Source organism: Notothenia rossii (assembly GCF_949606895.1).
Source record: "Notothenia rossii genome assembly, chromosome: 2".
Taxonomy (NCBI): Eukaryota; Metazoa; Chordata; class Actinopteri; order Perciformes; family Nototheniidae; genus Notothenia; species Notothenia rossii.
In genome coordinates this window covers 43,300,202-43,322,667 of record NC_136904.1, presented here as the reverse complement: position 1 = coordinate 43,322,667, position 22,466 = coordinate 43,300,202, and the positions used below count along the sequence as shown (strand labels likewise).

The window sequence follows — 22,466 nt, the reverse complement described above, 5'->3', positions numbered from 1 at the left end:
CCCTCCCCGAGGCAAGCGTTTGCTCCTGCTGTAATTCTCTCCGGTAGTCCACCAGCAGATGAAAAACACCCACCTCTTCGTCTCTTCCAAGGAACGAGGGGACAATGCGGCAGAGTTTCAGTTCGATTTTTTTTGCCGGTCAACATGTAAAGTTTAAATCTTCCGGACAAAATTAGAAAAGTGCCGGTCAAAGGTCTTCTTTGTTATTTATTGAGCTTTAAAACAAATGAATAACGACTCTATATAATAATATAAGAATAAGAAACGGAGCCTCTCTTTTCCTCCCCCTCTTCTGACAGCAGCAGCTGATCTCTGAGCAGGAGAGGTGGGGAGAGGCGGCGCTATTGCTTCAACGTTATCAGGAAATGATCGTATAGGCGTAAACACGGAGCCGTTTGCCCCCCCAGAGCGTTTCGTTTGCAGATCTACCCACCTTGGGACCAGTTATCGTTGTCGTTTTCCGTGTTTCCATGTCGGCCTTGTGTGGCCGAACCGTCTATCTGATAGTGAACTCACTGCAGCAGATACGACCTTTACCGTCCTCGTGTGGCCGGGGCCTTAGAGATGTCCTGCCCTAGCCTATCACGTACAATGTATACATACGGAAGCGCAAGTGTTGCATAATGATTTCACTATGTTCATAAGTAAACAAAGGAGTCCTATGGAGGCGTTTCAGGCATGCACAAAAACCTATAGGACACACTACATGAGAGGGAAACCCCAAAAGCATAATAGGGCCTCTTTAGGAACTAATTATGAGACGTAAGGACCGGAGGAAGCAGGGCGGAGATGCTGCAGGGGGGGGGGGCTGGCCTACATGCCTGAACATATGCATCACCAGGTCAGGGTTGAGGGGAGGTATGCTCACACTCGACCACCGGGACAACACACACACAGCATATGTAATCTGGATCTCTTATCACACAGCAACGGAAACACAGACAACGTAAAACATTTACATAAAACGTCTCTTATCAAGGGTTACAATCCAGAGCTTCTTGTATAAAATTAGCCGTTTACATAACATTTAATGCAGCAATTTTCAAAGGAATGGTCCACTGTTCTCTCTCCTTCATCAGGCGAGGTAATTATTAATCAAGGTTCAAAGTCCCTGCAGTCTGTGAAACACGAAATGAAGAGCACCAAAGAGTATCCACATATGGACATTTCTGTCAACAGCAGAAATTCCAGCAGCTCTCTCCATTGACAATCACTACGACAGGAGACCAACACAAGGCCAAGAGGTCCCAGGAGGCCATGATGTGTATCTATGATCCCAAAACAATTCCGAGCAGGAGGAGCTATGAGATGGTGTGACGCAACTTTGGCTCATTATGAAGGGATGGAAGAAGAAGAATCGATACTTTGAACCACAATTAAAGTATTGGACACTACTATTGGTGAAACACTTTTAACTATATTAAAAGCCAGGAAAAATTGTCCAACCATAAGTCCATCCAGTACCATTAGAGGAAGTTAGATTGTGATTGATATTGTGTTGGGATTTGTGATTGAAGGTGGGTAAAGGGTTAGGGTTAGGGTTAGAATGTAAGCCTACCCATTTTACCACTGGCCATGTCAACTGTGTTTGTGTTGGCTTAGAATCATGGAATATGTTGTTTCTGGTTGTTAATCATTTAACGTCGCTAGTAAATGTGCAATATTAGATGGCTTGCTTGTGAAGGCTCCTCTAACTCTGGGAAGGGCATGAATGCATTAAGTCAGATACAGTATCTAATTTCTACGTTTGTCGACTATCATATACACAATTTTTTTCTGTTACCATAAGCTTTTGGTGTTAAAAGACAATACCATGTTGCAAATATGAGTTCCATAACAACACACAAGTGTAACATGGATTTCGTCTGACTATTTCTATAATCAAGCAATATACAATTTGAGAGGTATTTTACCTAAACCCTTCATATTCTATAGCTGTATATATTTGTATTCTACTGTTGATCATTTAAAGGTGGGGGAGGTACGTTTGAGAAACCGGCTCGAGATACACTTTTTGTTATATTCCATTGAATGCTCTTAACTTCCCGATAGCAATGAATATGTTATCTTAAAAAAATGTCATCTGTGGAAGCCGTAGTACTGTAAAAAGCACGGCCCGGCTAAAATAACTGGATGGCCTACCTGCCTGTCAGCCTTCCATCTGTGCACAAACTTATCTCGTGCCCTCATTGGTCATGTGCGCATTCGTGTGTGTTGGAGGAGGGGCTCTGTAAGGAAGTTGCAGATTTGTTCCAGCTGTGTAATTTCAAATTCTAGCGCACTCGAGCTGGTTTCTAAAAAATTACCTACCCCACCTTTAATTGATTATTTTCAACTCAATAAAAATCAGTTAAAAGAACTACTAAAAGAAGATGATCGCCTACCAGCCATTGCATGCTACAGATGGAGCGATTCATTTCGGACAGTTTGAAACGCGAGGGCCGTGATTGGTACGTGATCTGCCCTCGCTCAAGGGAAAACCTCCAGCTTGACTTGAGACCGCCCCCGTGATAGATAAATGTATTTATAATGAAGCCAGCTGCAATGGATCATTGATCCGCCAGGAGGTGCAGTGGGGTTCCACACTGGAGCTCATGTGAAATAAAGTCAGATACAGTACGCTGGATGTACAGCGGAACTTTGTTAAGATCCATATGTCACGGATATCATACTCTGTGCTAAATAAGAGACATGTAATCATTTACAAAACATCAACATGTTGTTATTTAACAAAATAATTTTGTTATTCGAAAAAAACGAACGGGAGGAAATGCAGCCCGGCTCTCGATTTTTAATCCTAATTTAATCATCATCTTCACCACGATCATTTATGTTTATGTTCGCCGAATTGACATGAAATCACTGACACATATGAATATACTGTATTCAACTTCATTAAAACGTTATTAACGTGCCTAAACTCAGTAATTCACCAAAAATATGTATATTTTAATGGAGTTTCGTCGGTCGATCAGGATCCCAAAGTGTAGCGGAGGGATCCTCATCTGGATGAAGGGTGTTATTATCCCCATAAAGAACAAGTCGCTGCAAATTATCCCGCTTATTTCATGGCCACATTCTCAACAAAGTAACGACATGACTCCCAATATTAATTGAAATGCTTTTATGGATTTAGAAAATGTTTTTATTGATTTAAAAAATTCTTGTATGTATTGATTTAAATTCACATGCATCCGCTAAGAAAAATAGTCCGTTGTTACAGTTTTTTAAACAGTCTGAATGAAACGGCAGCTCTCAGCTGTGTATTTACACAACTAATGGCCCATCAACCACAGCTCTCTCCCCCCCTCCCCCCCTGATCTTTCTTCTCCAGCATCTAAATTAACAGTAGGTTACTCTGAGTAACCATAGACTGTATGTGACAAGCTTACAGTTAGTGACGTAACAACACCATAAAAGCTGGTGGGTTGAAAGCAATACGGGAGGTAAAAATAACTACAATAATTGTGACTTATTTATTGTGGCTTTTATGTTTTTAGGTATAACATTTTATGTCATTCAGGCTTATAGTTCACCCTTCTCTAAAAGCCTTCAACAATGACAATATTCATTGTAATTTAATAAATCCTTCCAACACACATTGTAAAAAATAGCCTACTGTAAGTTAAGAAATCATTTCAATATGTACATCTTCTGATGTAACAACAATAACATTATAAATAGTAACATAGCTGAACATGGTATTGCACATTTAGCTTTGAGTATTACTGACCTGAGATGTTTTTATTACATGAATTAAGGTGACTGAGGCTTTTTAACATACAGGGATGCAAACTCATCAGGTATGAAAAAGGTGACAAGGATCCGAGCCCCCGGCTCCCCCACCCCACGGAATGACAGAGGATTTTAGCAGTCAGAACAACTAAAGCAGCAGTGTTAATAATAACAGAAACGCCAAAGAGTCACATAATAGAAATATATAAAAGCATTTATTTCAAATTGTGGAGCAGTCAGTTTATAATTTTGGCAGCACTGTTGAGCATTTTGAAAATTTATTTTCAGGCCTCTGTGCAAGGCTTAAGTCTTTTTATCTTTATAGCCACATGGTGTAAAGTAACTAAGTTCATAAACTCAACAAGTACTATACTTGGGCACAATTTTGAGATACTTGTACTTTATTTAAGTATTTCAATGTTTTGCTACTTTGTTCTTCTACTCCACTACAGTTCAGAGGTACATGGTGTACTTTGACTCCACTACATGTATTTAATACCTTTAGTTACTTCACAGATCTGGATTAATTAAGTGAAATATAATCAAGTGTTAAATCAGACTTTAGTTCCACCTGGAGTAAATCCACAAGCTACCCTGCAGTATACAAAGTCATTCAAACTAGCTGCACCTTTAGCAGCTTTGAGAATTATAAAACATATCATATCTATTGTTCTGAAATGGACCAATCTGCACAATGACTACTTTTACTGTCGCTACTTTCACTATATTTTGATGATAATACTTTTCTACTTTTACTTGAGGAACATTTTGAATGCAGGACTTTTACTGTAACAGAGTATTCCTACACTCTGGGACTATTACTTTTACTCAAGTACAAGATCTGAGTACTTCTACTTTTACTCAAGTACAATATATATACTTATACCACCTCTGTTTATAGCCTATGAAAAAAACTATTAGAAATTGAAGGCTAAAGCTAACTTTAGCAGATAGTGACAATGTATGCTAGCTAGCTAGCTCAACGATTCCTTAAATAATATTGCCACAGAAAAACGTTTCAGTTCACATCACGCTCTGCCGCTCCGACAGGGAGCTCTGCTCTGAACACCTGAACGGCCCGTTCTAACAGCTGTTCAGCGGTCCAGTTCAGTCCAGCGCACAGTTAATATTAACGAACGCACCCGTAGGTAATGTAGCTGCTGCTAGACCAGGGGTCAGGAACCTTTTTGACTGGGAGAGCCATAAAAGCCAAATATTTCTAAATATATTTCATTGAGAGCCATATAGTATTTTTAAAATATAATAAATTAAATATTTCTTACTTTTAATGCGACTTCTGGTGCTGCATGGTTTTGCTGATGGCCTTGTAGTCTGGTTCATACGTGGTGAGGTTGAGCTTCATGCAGGCGTTGAGGCTTCCATCAGTTAAACGTGAGCGTAGGTTGGTCTTAATGTTCCTCATATGCGAGAATGACTGCTCACATGCATATGTAGAGCCAAACATGGTCAATACGGCAATACTCACACGCTGCATTGTGTGGTATGTCACAGGAAGCTCGTTCCAAGTTTTAAGAATCAGCTGGTCTTCAGGTTGAAGATTTTTCATTTTTGTCCACTTGTGTTCCCTCGCCAGCTCTGCTCGCTGTCGCGCAAGACTTTCCAACTCTCCATTAAGTGACTTGAACTTACTCATCCACATGTCTGATGCCTTCAGGTCAGCAACTTCCAGCTCAAAGTCTCCCGGGGATGCATGTCAGGTCGATTTTGTCCACTGCACACTCATGTGGATGAGTGATGAACTTGAAAAGACCAGTGCGCGCACGAAATTCTCCAAAACGTGCTTTGAATGACTGCAGGAGATTGGACGTAAAGCCAGCTAGCTGCTGGAGATCCAGATGTTGAGTGGAGTCACTTGCTAAGCATGCATCTCTAAATTGTTGCAGTCTTTCAAAGTGCAGAAGACGACCTGTTTCAATGTCCCTGAGAAAGACTTCCAGCTTGCTTTCAAATGCAAACACTGCTTGTTGAAGGGATGAGATTGTATTTCCAATACCTTGCATTTTCACATTGAGCTGGTTCAGATGGCCAGTTATGTCAACGAGATAGTGAAACTGCAGGAGCCAGTCAGTGTTGTCTAGCTCGGGATGCTTGACGCCTTTCATTTCAAGAAAAGTCCGGATTTCACTCAGGCAAGCTGCAAAACGGCTGAGCACCTTCCCCCTTGACAACCAACGCACGTTGCTGTGTAAAAGCAGACCGGGATAATGATTCCCAACTTCTTCTAACAGAGCTTTAAACTGGCGATCATTTAAAGCTCGGGCAACAATAAAGTTGACCACTCGAATGACCAGCGACATCACCTCACCAAGCTCCTGGCCACACGTCTGAGCGCAAAGCGCCTCCTGGTGCAGGATGCAATGAAAACTTAGGATGGCTCTCTTTTCATGTTCACGGAGAAGCGCTACAAATCCTTTGTTCTTCCCCAACATACAGGGTGCACCATCAGTACAGACAGAAATAAGTTTATCCATCGGTAGTTTTTTTTCTTTAGCAAACTCCATAAAAGACGTGAATGAATCCTCTCCTCTTGTTTCATTGACCAAACAGCCAAGCTTTCCTCACGCAGTGTGTCACCTGCAGCATACCTGGCAATTATACTGCACTGAGATAGATGGCTAACGTCTGTTGACTCATCTAACGCGAGAGAAAAGTATGTCCCGGCATTTATGTCCTTAATTTGTGTTTCCTCGACTTGATTTGCCATCATGATGCTACGATCGTGCACAGTTCTTGCTGACAGGAGCATGTCTTTTATTCGTTTGATTATCTTGTCTTTATTTGGGAAGTCATCAAACAGTTCATTGGCCACATCAAGCATGAATGTTTTGGCATACTCGTCATCTGTGAATGGCTTTCCATCCCTTACTATTGCCAAAGCTCCCGCAAAGCTAGCGGAATTCGCGTCACCTTGCTTGGTCCACACACGTAGTTACTGCTGACTCGTCTGCACTCTCCGCTCTAGCTCCTCGCATGCCCTTTTCCTGCTGTCCCCCGCTGGATATTTCGATGCAAATGAAGCATGGTGCGTATCGAAGTGCCGCTATATATTTGACCGTTTCATCGATGCAATTTTATCATTGCATATTAGACATACCGCAGATCCTGCTCTCTCCACAAACGCAAATTCCTCTGTCCATGCAGCAACCTGGAATGCACGGTAATCATCGTCTTTTTTTCTTTTCGCCATCTTTTCCGTTACAACCCACGGGTGACCCGTGACCCGTGACATTTATCTTCAAAACTAATTTCTATTTACTTTAAAATTACACAGTATTATTAAGAAATATCACAAGTATTTTAAAATCAGTTCCAAACTGATTTTTTTTTTTTTTTTTTTTTTTTTTAAACTCAAAATTGTCTGGGAGCCATATGCCATCACCGGAAGAGCCATATATGGCTCGCGAGCCATAGGTTCCCGACCGCTGTGCTAGACCATCATCGCCGAGCAGCAGAGCCTTATTATACATCCATGAGCAGAGCCGACAGGCAGGAAGACTCGTGCACACAGCTCGTACTTCATTATAATATATAAAAAAAGAACACCATGCGTGTCATGATGGCACATAACAGCTCACGGCCGCAGATTACTCCGGATCCCAGCCCCCCCCATACCCCAAAAATATTTGTATTGCAGATCTACATGAATTACACAAACGACTTATTTTGGATTCAAAACGGCGAATTTCGCCGAAAGGTGACAAGTTTGCATCACTGAACATAGACAGAGCACAACTGAAACATAACATCTGAAACGATGTAACAACATAATACACTTGTGGGGATGCTTGGGATGTGAGGAGTGAGGGACACGGCTTAGAACGGGCGGGTCGCCTGGCAGGACAGGAGAGTGTGTGCACCAGTCTGCCTTGATCTATGAATTCATGTCCGTGACACTCACTGCTGCCCACAGCTGTTTTATAGAAGGAAATTCCTTCACTTCATGAAAGTGTTTTAACCACACACACCTCTACTACACACACATGACGGGTGTTATTTTCCCCATAAGGAACAAGTCGCTGCAAATCATCCCGCTTATTACACGGCCAAATTCTCAACAAAGTAACGACATGACTCCCAATATTAATTGAAATGCTTTTATGGATTTAGAATTTTTTTTTATTGATTTAAAAAATAGTTGTATGTATTGATTTAAAAAATAGTTGTATGTATTGATTTAAATTCACATGCATCCGCTAAGAAAAATAGTCCGTTGTTACAGTTTTTTAAACAGTCTGAATGAAACGGCAGCTCTCAGCTGTGTATTTACACAACTAATGGCCCATCAACCACAGCTCTCTCCCCCCCTCCCCCCTTGATCTTTCTTCTCCAGCAGCTAAATTAACGGTAGGTTACTCTGAGTGACAAGCTTACAGTTAGACACAACACTGTCATTGCAAGTGACCCTCAGTTACTTGACTTTTATATTCAACTGCTAAATTCGTTACTGATAAAAAAAGGGCTTCTACTGTACCTAATTACCTTAACACTAGAACCGCCAGAGGTTTTTGTATAGGCCTACCTAAACCCGTCAAATCCCGCTATTAGAATGCAATTTTTAACAACATAGGGTGCTACATAACACACTTTCAGGAAAAGTCAGGGACTGGGAGACTTTAATATTTTATTGAAAAAAAGTTACATTGCACACACACAACAACACATCACACAAATTGACCCGATTGGCGGTTCTAGTATTAAATAAACTCACTAATTAATGAAACCAGTTCAATACGCATTATTCTTATTCTTATCATTCTTTATGAGCGCAGAAATAGTCTTAAAATCAGATCTGTTTTTTAAATGAAATCTGACGGCAGGCAGTTAGCTCTGATCACCTATGACAAATGCGCCGCACCTAATCGCTGGCCATTCCGCCACAGACACTGTTCGAAATGGGGGGGAGCTAGGAGGAGCTTGGCTCCCCCGAAGAGGGAGGGAGCTCCCCTGAAGGCTGACTTTGAGATAAATAGGGGGAGCCCAAAACAGTCGTGCATATTTGTGTCACACAGATTAGAAATGTTGAGTTTCTGTAAATAACAGTTCTTGAAATAAATAATAGTTATTGTTCATTACAGTTTCTGAATATTGGTTTTATATTTGTGAATATGTCTGGGTGTTGCCATCTGTATGTGGCGGCGCTGCATTCTTACTTACGTTGCTATGATTATGGCGGTGATGCCGGCGCGGTATTTGAAATGTTCATATTGATATTTTTTTAACTCTGGCTGTGTAATAAAAAAATATGGCAAAACGAAAACAGCCAAGCGTCACAGCTTTTGGATTCACAAGCAAAGAAGCGAAGGAGTCTAAAAATGACAACGTGAACGGAAAACAACTTTTAGTTGGCCGGCTGTAAGCGGCATTAGGGTCGAGTTTGACAGCTCCACACCGAGGGAGAGGCCTGCCGATGCGGAGCCTGAAGAGGCTTCAACAACGGCCACATCCGCCGGCATAGTGACACCGTCTGTATTAGTAGAAGAGTGTTTTTATAGCAATTGATCGCATCCACGCTGCTGCGCCAGTCAACAGAGCGTGCGTGTGACATATTTAGAAGCAGGATGTGCTCTGAAAAATAGGGCTCCCCGAAAGCAAATGGGTAATTCGAAAACTGACAGAGCTCCCTCTATACAAATCAAACTGTAGAAGGTGTGAAAGCACCTATTGTTTTAAATAATGGTCGGAATGTGACCTGTGAGCCTTCTGAATTACCGTGGGACAGCACATTCTAAACTAAAATGTTCAATCAATAAAGTAACATCTTATCTTATCTTAATAATATCTTCATATTAATAATAATAATAAATCATACAGTATGTGTCCGAAAGGGAGCAGGAGGAAGCAAACACAAAAATATACTGCATATTAAAGCAAACGATTGTAAAGGTTAAAGTATGAGCATAACAAATAAAGAAGTGTAATGTAAACATTTACATTGTAATTATGATTATTTAATATATAAAGACTATATATTATTGAATTACAAGATTAGATATACTTTAGTTGATCTAAAATATTGATGTGTTAAAATGCTCTTCAAAACACAACTGAAAGTCCATGAAACTTGTCTTTCTGTATTTGTGAATGAAGCGCCATCTCCTGGTTAAAACCTGAAATTGAAAATCTGGCAACGCCCTCTTGGAAAATAGTGGGAGGGCTTAACATTCCTCTATACTGGTCTTTGGCTGGTGGTAGGCAGGAAGCTGTAAGCTGGAGTCCGAAATTCAGTGCTCCATCTGTATAGTCTCCAAAAAGCAGCCTCACCAGCAGCATTGCGAACGAGGCACGGGTGCAAGTCCTTTTTTAGTTTCTGTCCCTTTTTATTTAAAAAAAAAACTATAACATTTGCAGGGATTATGGATGTATTATTGACAAGCCCATCAGAGCAGATATACTTTCTCTGGGCGTACTTGAACTGCAGTGCAATCTGGCGTTGTCTCCATTTTACCCTAAATATGTCTTAGTGAAGCTCTTGACCAAAGGTCTATGAATCATATCCATCGTCTCAATTTACAAATAGGGAAAAATACAAATAGCTCCATAGTCCAAAGGTGAGAAGTAAGCTAATAGTAACTGTTTTGAAGAAAAACACACTTGCATGCCATGAGAAATCAAGAATATGGGAGTGTTATCTGAAATTTAGTTTTAATCAACTCCTCTCTCAAAGTGTTATGACTATAATTGAACCCAGATGATAGCGTTTTCTACTTCTGCAAAACGAGAATCCTCCCAGTGATTTATGTATTTATTGCGTATGGAATGTGTGTATCTCCTCTCATTCCAAATGAGCAATTATTGGGTCGTGGTACCCAACCCAGTCTTTCTCAACACTGAGTTTTCTCAATCCAGCTTTGTCGCAAAATTCTCATAAATCTTTAGTTCTTGTCCCATGATATCCAAACAACCACCTGTTCTCCAACACCTTGGTCTCCAAAACAAGTCTTAAGCCCTTACAAAAGTCCTATCACTCTCTGCAACATGATTCATTCCAAAAAATGCACACGTGTGTGATGACACAAACAACCTACTGACAGTCGTTGGGGTTAAAAGTTCTTAAAGGTTTGTCTGTTTAGATCATATGACTTTCTTTTGGTTCAGATTTGCAGTCGGGAACTTTTCTGGCCACTCTGACTGCTAGTTTTATAATTAGTGAGCACACATGAGAGCGGTTTAAACCTCATCATCTAACTGAGGTCAGAAAGTTAAAGCAACGTTTTGACATATTTCGAAACATACATTTATCACTACCTTATCCTGACTGTTGAAAAAAGCCAATTAGAGATGGTTCATCTTCTGGTGTGAATGGATATGCATTCATTTTCATGACAATATGTGTAGGGCCCAAAGGTAAGGTTTCTGTGATTTGTATTTATTATGTGCTATTTTTTTCACTTATTTTTGGTTGTGGGCCTACACTGGAGCTTGGGGCGGAGTTGGTAGTGGTTATAACTTGAGTGATCACTTGCGGTTTTGCATGGACAGGGAGTCAGGGAGGCGAGAAGCAGAATTTTCAGTTTACTGCAACTTTTGAAAGCAATTTCTGCCGCATTTTCTATCGCAATGTTTAACTGCATTCAATCACAAATCCCACCACAATATCAATCATAATCTCACTTCCACTGGTACTGGATTGTATTATTCACCCATGTTTGTAATAAATGGTCAATCAAATGCAAGGAGTGGAGCAGTTTAGTCTGAGCGCCCAGATTTATACCCTTGCGACTTCTTCAGGGCTGCCTACGGCTAGTGATGGGCAAATTAAGCTTTGAATGAAGCATCGAACCGCTTGGACAATTGTATCGGAAATAGGTTCATTTCTCGAAGCTTCAGTTACAGCGACCTCTCCTGGCGAAGTGCAAGGCTGCAGTGGGTTTAACGTATCATTGCCTTGAAACATATTCGATGCACACACACAAACACACACACAACACACACACACACACACACACACACACACACACACACACACACACACACACACACACACACACACAAAGACTGAATATCATGTTCTATTTTATTTCTATTAAAGATTGATCATTGTGTGTATTGGGTTATTGAGAAGAGAGTGCTGGAAAATGTGGCATTAGTTGGGTTATGGCAGGGGGTGATTATGTGGGATGGGGAACACTCAAAGATCTTTATTGAGGTAATTATTATTTTTATTTTGTATCAGTTATAGTTGTAGAGGCTAAGCCAACGCTTTAGCCTCTGAGGATCCGCTTTGTTTGTGTAATTGACGCACACAAAGTTTGCTGCCGAATAAAAGTCAGAAACAAAGTTTCCAGTTCGAAACAGTCAATTTATTTCCCTTTTTATTGGTTTCTTTCCATCATTCACCACACGATATTTACGGTTTACACAATACCTTTTACTTGTTTGTAATCCTGTGTATGTGTGTGTTCTCTGTGTGTGTTCCGTGTGTGTGTGTTCTCCTTGTGTAGTCAAAAACGGTATGGGCCTTCCTGCGGAACCTCTCACCAACAAACATAGGTTCCTACCTTTATACCCACAGTTAATTGGCTCCTACAATAGTATTAAAGTTGAAAAGCGGGCAATGATTAAAAGTTCATCCATTCCAGGATTTGAACCAGTTGCGCGGAGGACGTCGCCGCATGCGGGCAGCCGGCTCTATCCACTGGGCTATCTATTCTTTAAACTACTGAACTTTTTTTAATAGTAATAATTGTCTTTTTGTTCACAACGACCTATCTTTCTTCCTAGCTTGCTCTATAATGATCCGATACAAATGCAATACCAACAACAACGCAAACTACTACAACAACCCACACATTGCGCATTGTTTAGAGCGGTTATTAAGTGTTGAAGCGTTCAAATTCAAAACTGTTTCAACCTGTCACCTGTCAGAATCGAGAAGAGGCAGTGCATTGAATCACCTGATTGGACGGCGAACCAGTGAGTTGATTCATTCAGGAAATGAAGCAGTTGCTGCTTCGGACGTCATGTCACATGATTTGAAGCAAGCTTCGAAGCACTGCTTCTATGGAATAGGGAAACCAGGGTTTGAAGCACGTATCGAAGCTTCAGTGTCAAACTGCCATCACTACCTACGGCTGTGGATGTGTTGGACTGATCAGGGGGGATATTTTGATTTGTCATTGGTATGAGGGGCCATTTTCATGTCAATCCGACCAATGATTGTCGAAATGTCTTGATCTGGACAGACAACTGAAAGTTTGAAAGTGGCTAGAGAGTTTGAGTGGTCTTGGTATTTAGGATGGTTACATTTCGTATGCCCTGTGCTGCTTATCTCACTCAACTGTAAGTCCAACAGTTTCTTTTCACAATGGTTGTTGATAAGAATGTTTTGAATAATCTTTGGTCATGGGAGCAAGAAAAATCTATGTTTAAAGACTTTGAGGATTTGAGCTCTTGATTGTACATCTAGCATGTTTTAGTTTAGGTCTCAGGTTAATACAATCTACAAATCGAAAGACACACATGCTATGACTGAGGAAAAAAAGTGTTATTTTCCAACTGTCAAGTGCTGTCAAATCCAAGTACAACTAATGTTAAGGTCCCAATGAAACATTCAGACAATGACAGCAGGCCTGACCCCATTAGCCGAAGTCCAGAACAGTCTAAAATAGCCTCTGATAAGGTGCTGTGAAAAGCGTATAGGAAAGGAATGTTACACACATAAGGTGGTCAACAAGCTCAGGAGGGTGTTGAACACATCAGCTCACTTACGTTTCCCTTTCAACAGGATGTTCTCTTATGGCACATTTCCACTACAGCGCGGAGCTCGCTTTAAGCGTGCCGTGCCGTGCGGGGCGCGTTTTTGGTTGCGTTTCCACTTGGCGTAGTTCCGGCTAGCGGGTACTATTTCACAGTTTTTCTGGCCCCATAAAATCGAGGTTCTTTCCGGGCCAACAACCAGGCTGAGTCGGGCTGAGTATGCTAAACTAGTGAGAGAATCGCTGGCAAGGGGGCTACAACTACAACAAGATGAACATATTTGACCGTGATTTAATTGTAATACACGTTTCAAAATGATGCCGAAGTAACAATATACTGATACCGGTTAGTAAAAACCATGAATTAATGCTTTGACAAGTCTGCAGACAGACGGCAGGCAAAAAACCTTTTAAAATGCGTGTTTTCTAAATGGAGATCTGCTAAGCTAACGGCCTATACAGACATAAATAAACCAGTGACTGTATTCGCCATGACACAGACAGTCTGTGGTTTGTACTTGTTTAACTTGTGTCTAGTTTCTGAACAGATATGAGGAGCTGTGAGCTCTGAGTGCTAACAGCTAACGGCTGATGTTGTTTTTCTGTGGTTCTCATCGAAGATGACGTCACGGCTCCGCCTACACTGCGTTACTATAGTTACTGCCCCAGCTACTAAACTGTAATGGAAACGCAGCATAAAGTGAGCCAGTCCTAACAAGGCCTAACAAGGCCTAGCCATACCGAGCGAGGCCCTGTAGTGGAAATGCGCCATTCGATTCCAATTTGTTTAACTGGAGTTAGCAGTCATTTCCGTCTAAGTTTGCATTATTTCGCTCCACGAACCCTCCCCATCTGTTTCCTTTGTTTGCCATTTCTTTGTAGGTGGACTGCATCCAAGCTGACATAGTGATGAAGATCACTCTGGATTTTGCGTGACATTAAACTTGCAAAAGTTCCACAATTTGAGGTCAGTTGGCAGATAGTACAGTTTTACATTTAAAACTATACTATCCGCCAACTGACCTTATATATCCTTTATCCATTGTGAAAGGATATTTCTGAAGAAGAGCTATCAGTGTTTGCTTGGGGTTAGGGTTGAGGTTTGTAATTCATTTCACTGATGAAAGAATATCTCACACAAGATTACATGCAGCTTTCAGACAACACCCTGACCACCGGTTGGGTCAGACTGACTGTTATCAGACAGGGGATGAGGAGAGGGGGTTCTCCTTCCTTTATGGATGTTCCCTTTGGAAAGACTTTGCAAGGTCACGATCAGGCCTGCAATAAGACAGATGTAGATCATCTGAACTTCTCACGCTGACTGGCTACTATAAGAAACCTTCACACTTAAAAAACTGAAAAATGGTTCTTGTTTAACATGTTATAAGTCAAAACCATCCTGGCAGGAACCTGTGATGTCATAATTAAAGTTTCCATAGGGAGGAAAACAACAGGAAATGACCAGGATGTCACACTCATAGTGTGGCGCTCATCGTGCACAAATCTGTGTAGTAGGTGAACAATACAATAGGATAAGCTATTCTTACCTCATATACATACACCAAAAGATATCACTTTTGGTACATTTAAGTCAAGCAACCGTAAGAGCAAGATTTTCAAAAGACACAGAATTTTTATTTTAAAACTCCATATAATTGTGGGATGGTACTTGACTATATCACATGTTACTTGTTAGACACTTTTATCCAAAGCAACTTACATACTCAATACTGTGGGCAATCCCCAGAGGAGCAATTTGGGGTGAAGTGCTGACTGCAGTGGGGTTTGAACCTGTGCTCCCCTAATCCGAACACCAACACACTAGTCCACTGCGCCACACGCCTCACTATATGAATCATAACATCGTAACGGTCGGTTCATTCGAGACAGTTTGATACATGACATTCAAATTGGTATGCCACTTTTTTCTACAGGTTGTTCAATTTGCTTTAACATGTCCAATTAGGCGTACCTCTTAGGAAAAAGAATGGTCCAAGCATCACATTTCCCATAATGCAACTGCTCATTGTGCCACCTTCTGTAAAGGTGAGGTGACCCTTTGATGACATCATCAGGATTGTTTTTCAAACTTTGGAAAACTGAGGGATTACAGTCTTTTTCGAAAAACAATGAAGCTGACTTTTTGACGTTTGCCATGTTTGGCCATACGCCAACATTTCAGTGGCTTATCTTTACAATAAGAACTGCTTAAGGCTTACATTTACTGTAAACAAACCCAACAACAACAACCCCGAAACAGAGCTAAAAGGAGAGTAAATATTCAATTTACATTCATCATGCGGAGTTGTCGACATTTAATAACTTATGCTAATGATGCTCTTTATCTTAGGGATATTAATAGGCAACTGTTTGCTTTAAAGCTACAACAATAAGTTGACTGATCGATTAGTGAAGTGATGGAAGAAAAATCAATTTTGAGATTAATCGTAAAAGTCAATGTTTATCCAAACATGTCAATAAATGCTTTATTCAGCCTCTCAAATACCGAAATGTACAGTTGTCCTCCTCCGTATGGACATTTTGGACAGTTTTGTGAAATTGTATCGACCAAACGATAAATTGAGTAATTGAAAATAATTGTCAGAATTATCATAAATAAACATTAGCTAGTTAGTTAGTTAGTTAGTTAGTTAGTTAGTTAGTTAGTTAATTAGTTAGTTAGTTACTGAAAGCCCTAGTTTGCTTGCACTTCACCAAAACAACTTTTAATGGATGATGTGTGAAACACAGACACTTTCCAAATGGCAATATAAAAATGTATGATTGCAGCTTTTGCCTTAATTCCAGCAGTGTAGTCAATCCCCACATTCACAGCCCTAATGTTGGTCTGTCAGATTGAACTCTTCACATGAAACTATGACTCCTGCCTCTCTATTCCTTATCTGCTGCTGACCCTGTCCCTGCCCCTGCCCTTCAACAATTGAATGTTATGGCAGCAGCAGTTCACTGACTGATAAACAGCAGAATTCAAAGCAACTTTTTACCGTGATGTGTTCCACCTGTTGATCCGACCAGCGAGTCGTCCAGCCGGGGCAGGGAGGAGGACTTCTTCTCCGCCAGCCGCATCCGGACCTGCTCCTGGACACGGCGGGCTCGAGCCAGCTGGTCCGGGGGGGGACCATCCGAGGGAAGAACATAGGCGGTGCAGGAGGAGTTGGGCTGCATGGCGGACATGAAGCAGCTCTCAGCCGTCAGGACACTCATCCTCACACTCACAGCGGGGGGAAAAAACACTTCCACTTCTCCAGTGACTGGCTCTGAAGTGTCCGCTGCGGACTGGAGCTCAGAAGCCCACTGTATGTGGGCGGGGCCTGGCGGCTGGTGGGGGGCAAACAAACCCTCCCAGTTATTGTCAGGACAACCTGCTCCTAGAAATGACAGTAGGCCTACATATTTTTTCATGGAAAAGAGGGACCGCCCAGATTATGTTACCAATTAACATTTTTGCAACTTGAGACATTTCTATTAATTCCAACAATGTGTTTAACTGATTTATGTTTTCTTTAAAAAATCTTCTGCAGCTTTATTTAAAGGTGGGGTAGGTAATTCACTTCAGATACACGTTTTGTTATATTCCATGGAATACTCTAACATCCCGATAGCAATGAATATATTAAATGCTTTGACAATAAATACATACAAAAATGTCATCTGCGGAAGCCGTGGTGCTGTAAAAAGCACGACCAATCATTTTAGCCATTCTTACCTACCCTACCTTTAAGTGAATATTGTTTTTGTCAGTAATCAGTGTCACAACATGGGATTAAATCAATATGAATATGTTTTAAGTAATGGAACAATTGTACAAATGTAATTATTGTATAAAAAGGCATTTGCGTCAAGCTAAAAGGCAATTGTATTTTTTTTATTGCACCTTTTTATATCACACTTACGGTATCAGAAGCATAGGCGGCGCCAGGGGGGCGCTAGGGGTTGCTGCAGCTCCCCCTAGGTTAGCAACAGCAAAATTACTTTCAGCTGCTAAGCACCCCCAATAAATGTATGTCTTTTTTTCTTTTTCTGTGTGAAATTCATAATTTGAAAAATGATTGATTCGAAAATAATATAGTACAGTACAAGTATGTCTGGGTCTCTGTGTTTTATTCAAGCTCGGCTTTGTGTGTGTATGGCACGAGCGAGCAAGAGAGAGAGAGCACACTGTAATGGAGATCGTTGTTGTTAGCATGTGGTGCTAGCTATCTACGCTAACGGATATAGGGAGCTTTTTTTTGGAGGGAGAACTCTCTCCTGTCAGACTGAGAGGCTCAGATAACTTCAGTTCAGGTGAAGTAAAGGACTCTCTCAGTGTTTAGATAGTTAACTTTAGTCTAAGTTATCTCAGTGGGTCTCAAACAGTTTGGTCATGATTAATGTAAACAAGTATTTCCGAGGCACACGTTTATATTGTAGCGACCCTGATAGGAGGCTGAGGGTGTCACTCAGGCATCCCCCGTCTCTTGGCCAATCACAGAGCTGCACAGGATGCTGGTCTAGGTGCGGGCCTGTGGTTGGGAGAGAGGACAGGGGAGGGCGGGGAGGTTGTGACGTAGACACTGGTATATATAGGTGTGTGGGTGGAGAGAGGGAGTGTGTAAGGTGTAAACCCCAAGCTGTACCTGTTCCTGAATCTGTGATCCAAAGAAATAAGAGTTACTAAAGCCTAATAACTAGAAGCCTGTTTCCGACTCCATCTGTGAACGTTACATTGGTGTCAGAAGTGACTTTTCGAACGGAGGACGTCTATCCGGGACGGGAGTTCGTAACTGCGTCATGGAGCTAGCCGGTAAGCTAGCGGAGATGTAAGAGTTCAGCAAGATGGGGGTGAAGCAGGAAAGTAGGGATGGAGAGGAAGACGGAGCATGCGGGTGTTCGAAGGACATGAGTGGGGAGTTCGTGAAGGTACGGGAGGCGAGAGAGAGCCTGAGGGAGGCGGCAGTGAGGATGTCAGCTGCGTTTCGCGCCAAAACGGAGCGGGATGTAAACAACAATGGCGGCGCCCATCAACCGGTAGCAGCCGCCGCGTCCGTGAAGACACCCAAGTACTCGGGTAAGGGTGACTGGGAGGCTTTCCATGCCCAATTTGAACTACTTGCACATGCCGGAGGGTGGTCAGTAGAGACCAAAGCACTACAGCTAGCTTTGTGCCTCACAGAGGAGGCTCTTTCATGTCTGCTGCTGCTTAGCCCGGAGGACAGACTCCGCTACGAGGCGTTAGCGGGGGCTCTGAAGAGGCGGTTTGGACAGTGTTTTCCGCCAGAGCTCTTCCGAAAGGAACTGGGCAACCGCTGTAGGCAGTCTGGGGAGACGCTGCGGGAGCTGGCTAATGTAGTGGAGAGCCTGACGCGGCAGGCGTATGAGCACATGCCGCCCGGAGTGCAGAGCGAGCTGGCACGGGATCAGTTCATCCGGGCTCTACTCCCTGTGGACTTGAGGGTCGAGGTGCAGCTGCAGCATCCACAGTCCTTGCAGGCAGCCTTGGAGATGGCTGTGGAGAGAGAGGATGTGTGGAGGGGAGCTGCGAGGAGCAACGGAGGGCCGGTAACACAGGCTACGAGGAGCTGCAGAGAGGAGGAGAAGCCGGCATGGGTTACCGAGATGACGGAAATGATAAGGGCTGTTTCTTTGCAGCCAGCACGTAGACCAAGTACCAGGGTCTGCTGGGGTTGTGGTCAGCCGGGACATTTGGCCAGAGACTGCCCCAAGGCACGCCGGACCAAGGGAAACGACGGGGGGTGCGCATAAAGGGGAAGATGCGGAGCCCAGCCCATAAACTGCTCAACCAAACCACCGTTCTATTGTCATCAACACCGACATCAGAGGAAGAAGCCTGGCAGCTCAGCCGGGGGAACCAGACGCGACGCCTTTCTGAAGAAGACGACAGCACCGGCTTGGAGCCTGTCGTCGCGGTGGACCGCGCAGGTGGTGGAGAGTCCTGCTACGTCCCTGTCGCTGTGGAAGGGGTGCCCTGCGCTGCACTGGTGAACACAGGCTCTACAGTAACCCTAGTGAGACCGGATGTGTTGCCCAGTGGGACTATGTTGGAGCCGACAGCGGTGCGTCTCCGCACCGCCACGGGAGAGCTGGCGCCGATGAAAGGAAGAGGCACGCTGACTGTGTCGGTGGGGGGAGTTGAAGTGCAGCACCCCGTGTGGATAGCGGAGGTGCAGGACCCGTGTATTCTGGGTCTGGACTTTTTGAAGGCGTCTGGCTGCCATCTGGATTTTCTAGCCAGCACAGTGAGTTTCCATGGGGGGCCGTTGATCACTATGACCCGTATCCACGTCCCGGCTGAACCTGCGGGGAGACCCCTGACATCCACTGTGAGTACTCTAAGAACGGAAGAAAATCCTTCCTCCTGTCCAGTATCCATGGCGACGCCCACTCAGGACAATGCTGCACCGGTCACCAGCTGCTGCTTGAGTTCCAGGGCAGTTTCGCCATGAAAGAGGAGGAGGTGGGCCGAACACACCTGGTAGAAGACGAGATTGATACGGTAGACGCGCGCCCCATCAAGTGTCGCCCGCGCCGACGTCCCCTAGCTCGTCAGAAGGCTTGCGACGAGGCAGTGCAGAGCATGCTGCAGGCAGACATCATCGAGCCCTCCGACAGTTCCGGTAGTCATGGTTCCGAAGAAGACCGGTGGCTGGCGGCTGTGCCCAGAATACAGACCGGTGAACGGGGGTCACTAAGAAGGATTCATACCCCCTGCCTCGCATCGATGAGTCCCTGGACCTGGTCGCCGGGTCATCGTGGTTCTCTTCCTTGGACCTCCGCAGTGGGTATTACCAAGTTCCTCTAGCCCCAGAGGTTAGGCCAAAAACGGCTTTCTGTACCGGCCGGGGACTATGGCAGTTCAAGGTCCTCAGTTTTGGGCTTTGCAATGCCCCGGCCACGTTTGAGCGGTTGATGGACAGGGTGCTGTCGGAGATTCCCCGCCAGCATTGCGTGGTTTACCTGGACGACATCCTGGCGCATGGCAGCTCGTTTGAGGCGGCCCTGGGATCTCTGTGAGTGGTGCTGGAAAGGATCAGAGCCGCTGGTTTGAAGCTACATCCAGATAAGTGTCATTTCATGCAGAGAGAGGTCACTTTCCTGGGCCACAAAGTGGGGGGTGAGGGCATCAGCACCCTGCCAGAGAAAGTGCAGGCGGTCGCGGGCTGGCCAAACCCTCGCAACCAGAAACAGCTGAAGAGTTTCCTGGGCCTGGCTTCGTACTAGAGGAAGTTTGTACGGGGTTTTGCTTGCACTGCTGCACCCCTGTTCCAGCTGCTGCAGAAGGACAGGGATTTCCTGTGGACTGAGCAATGTCAAACAGCGTTTGACAGCCTGCGGCGGGCCTTGAGTGAGTCCCCTGTTCTCGCACCAGCCAACCCCCGTCTGCCGTTCACCCTGGACACCGACGCCAGCGGGGTGGGGGTAGGTGGAGTGCTCTCTCAGACTACACCAGAGAGGGAGCGGATGGTGGCATACTTCAGCCGGGCGTTCAACAAAGCAGAGCAACGTTACTGCGTCACTCGCAGGGAACTTTTGGAAGTGGTTCTGTCCATCAGGCACTTTAAATACTACCTGTGTGGCCAGGCGTTCATGGTGAGGACGGATCACTCGGCATTACAGTGGCTCATGACGTTCAAAGAGCCCAAAGGGCAGGTCGCCAGGTGGATAGAAGAGCTCCAAGCGTTCGACTTCAGCGTGGAGCACCGGGCGGGGGTGCGCCACACTAATGCGGATGCTCTCTCCCGCTGCCCGTGTGCCGCCGGCGGCTGCCACTACTGCGAGAGGAGAGAGACTCGGGAAAAGGAACTGCTGGAGGAGGGTGTTGCCTGTGCGGCCGTGAGGCCATAGGAAGAGGTTGTCTGCCAGGAGCTCCGGACAGTGGACGGGGCCGAGTGGAAGCAACAGCAGGAGCTGGACGACGTGCTAATGCCTGTACTGCAGTGGGTCGAGTCGCAGCAGCGGCCACCGTGGGAGGAAGTGGCCGTGCTCTCTAAAGCGACCAAGGGACTGTGGTCTCAGTTTGAGGCTCTACGCTTGTGTCAGGGTGTACTACAGCGGGCGTGGAAGGAACCAGCAACGGGGGAGAAGAGGTGGCAAGTGGTGGTCCCGAGGGGTCTGCAAGAGGCCGTACTCAAGGCCATGCATGGAACCGCAGGTTCTGGGCACTTTGGCGTCACCAAAACGCTCCGGCGCCTTCGTCAGGGCTGCTACTGGGGGCAGTGTAGGAGGGATATCGAGGACTTCTGTCGCCTCTGTGACCCGTGTATGGCTCGGAAGGGCCCCCCTGGTCGTTCCCATGCTCCACTGCAACAGTTTCCGTGGGGGCCCCGATGGAGAGAGTAGCGGTGGACGTGGTGGGTTCTCTACCTTTGTCAAACCGGGGTAACCGCTACGTGCTCACAGCCATAGACTATTTCACAAAATGGCCAGAGGCGTATGCCCTCCCTGATCAAGAAGCAGAGACAGTCACAGATGCCTTGGTGGCCGGCATGTTCAGCCGGTTTGGAGTACCGGAGACCCTGCACAGTGACCAGGGGAGAAATTTCGAGTCCCGGGTGTTTGCCTCCATGTGCACACAACTGGGCATGCACAAAACACGCACATCCCCTTTGTGACCTCAGAGCGACTGACTAGTTGAGAGATTCCATCGCACCATGGGACAACAGCTGGCCCTCCTCACGTCTCAGCATCAGCGCGACTGGGACGAGCATCTGCCGCTGGTGCTCATGGCATGTCGCTCGGCAGTACAGGAGTCCTCAGCCTGTTCTCCGGCCCTCCTCATGCTGGGGAGAGAGATTCTCACCCCGGCTGTTTTGGCATTTGATCAGCCACCAGACTCCCTGGACTCGCCTCCAAGGCCCGAGTACGCCAGGAGACTTCAGGACCGCCTCGATTCCGCGCACGCCTTTGCCCGCGATCAGCAGAAAAGCGCTGGGGTGAGACGGAAGCGGAACTACGACACCCAGACAAGAGGGCAGCATTTCCGGGCTGGGGAGC

General features: G+C 44.6%; 2 protein-coding genes across 2 annotated transcripts in view; one reads left to right on the top strand and one right to left on the bottom strand.

Annotated features, from left to right (window-relative positions):
* LOC307028143 (plakophilin-3-like) overlaps nt 1–16,856 on the bottom strand; it is a 60,663-nt gene extending 43,807 nt beyond the window's left edge. Inside the window, exon 1 of the mRNA XM_079662948.1 lies at nt 16,460–16,856. Coding sequence (XP_079519074.1) covers nt 16,460–16,679 — 220 coding nt within the window. The 5' untranslated portion in view covers nt 16,680–16,856. The remainder of the gene's footprint in view (nt 1–16,459) is intronic.
* The window catches only part of LOC307028144 (uncharacterized protein), a 207,705-nt gene that overhangs the window by 155,556 nt on the left and 29,683 nt on the right, over nt 1–22,466 (top strand). The window lies entirely within an intron of this gene.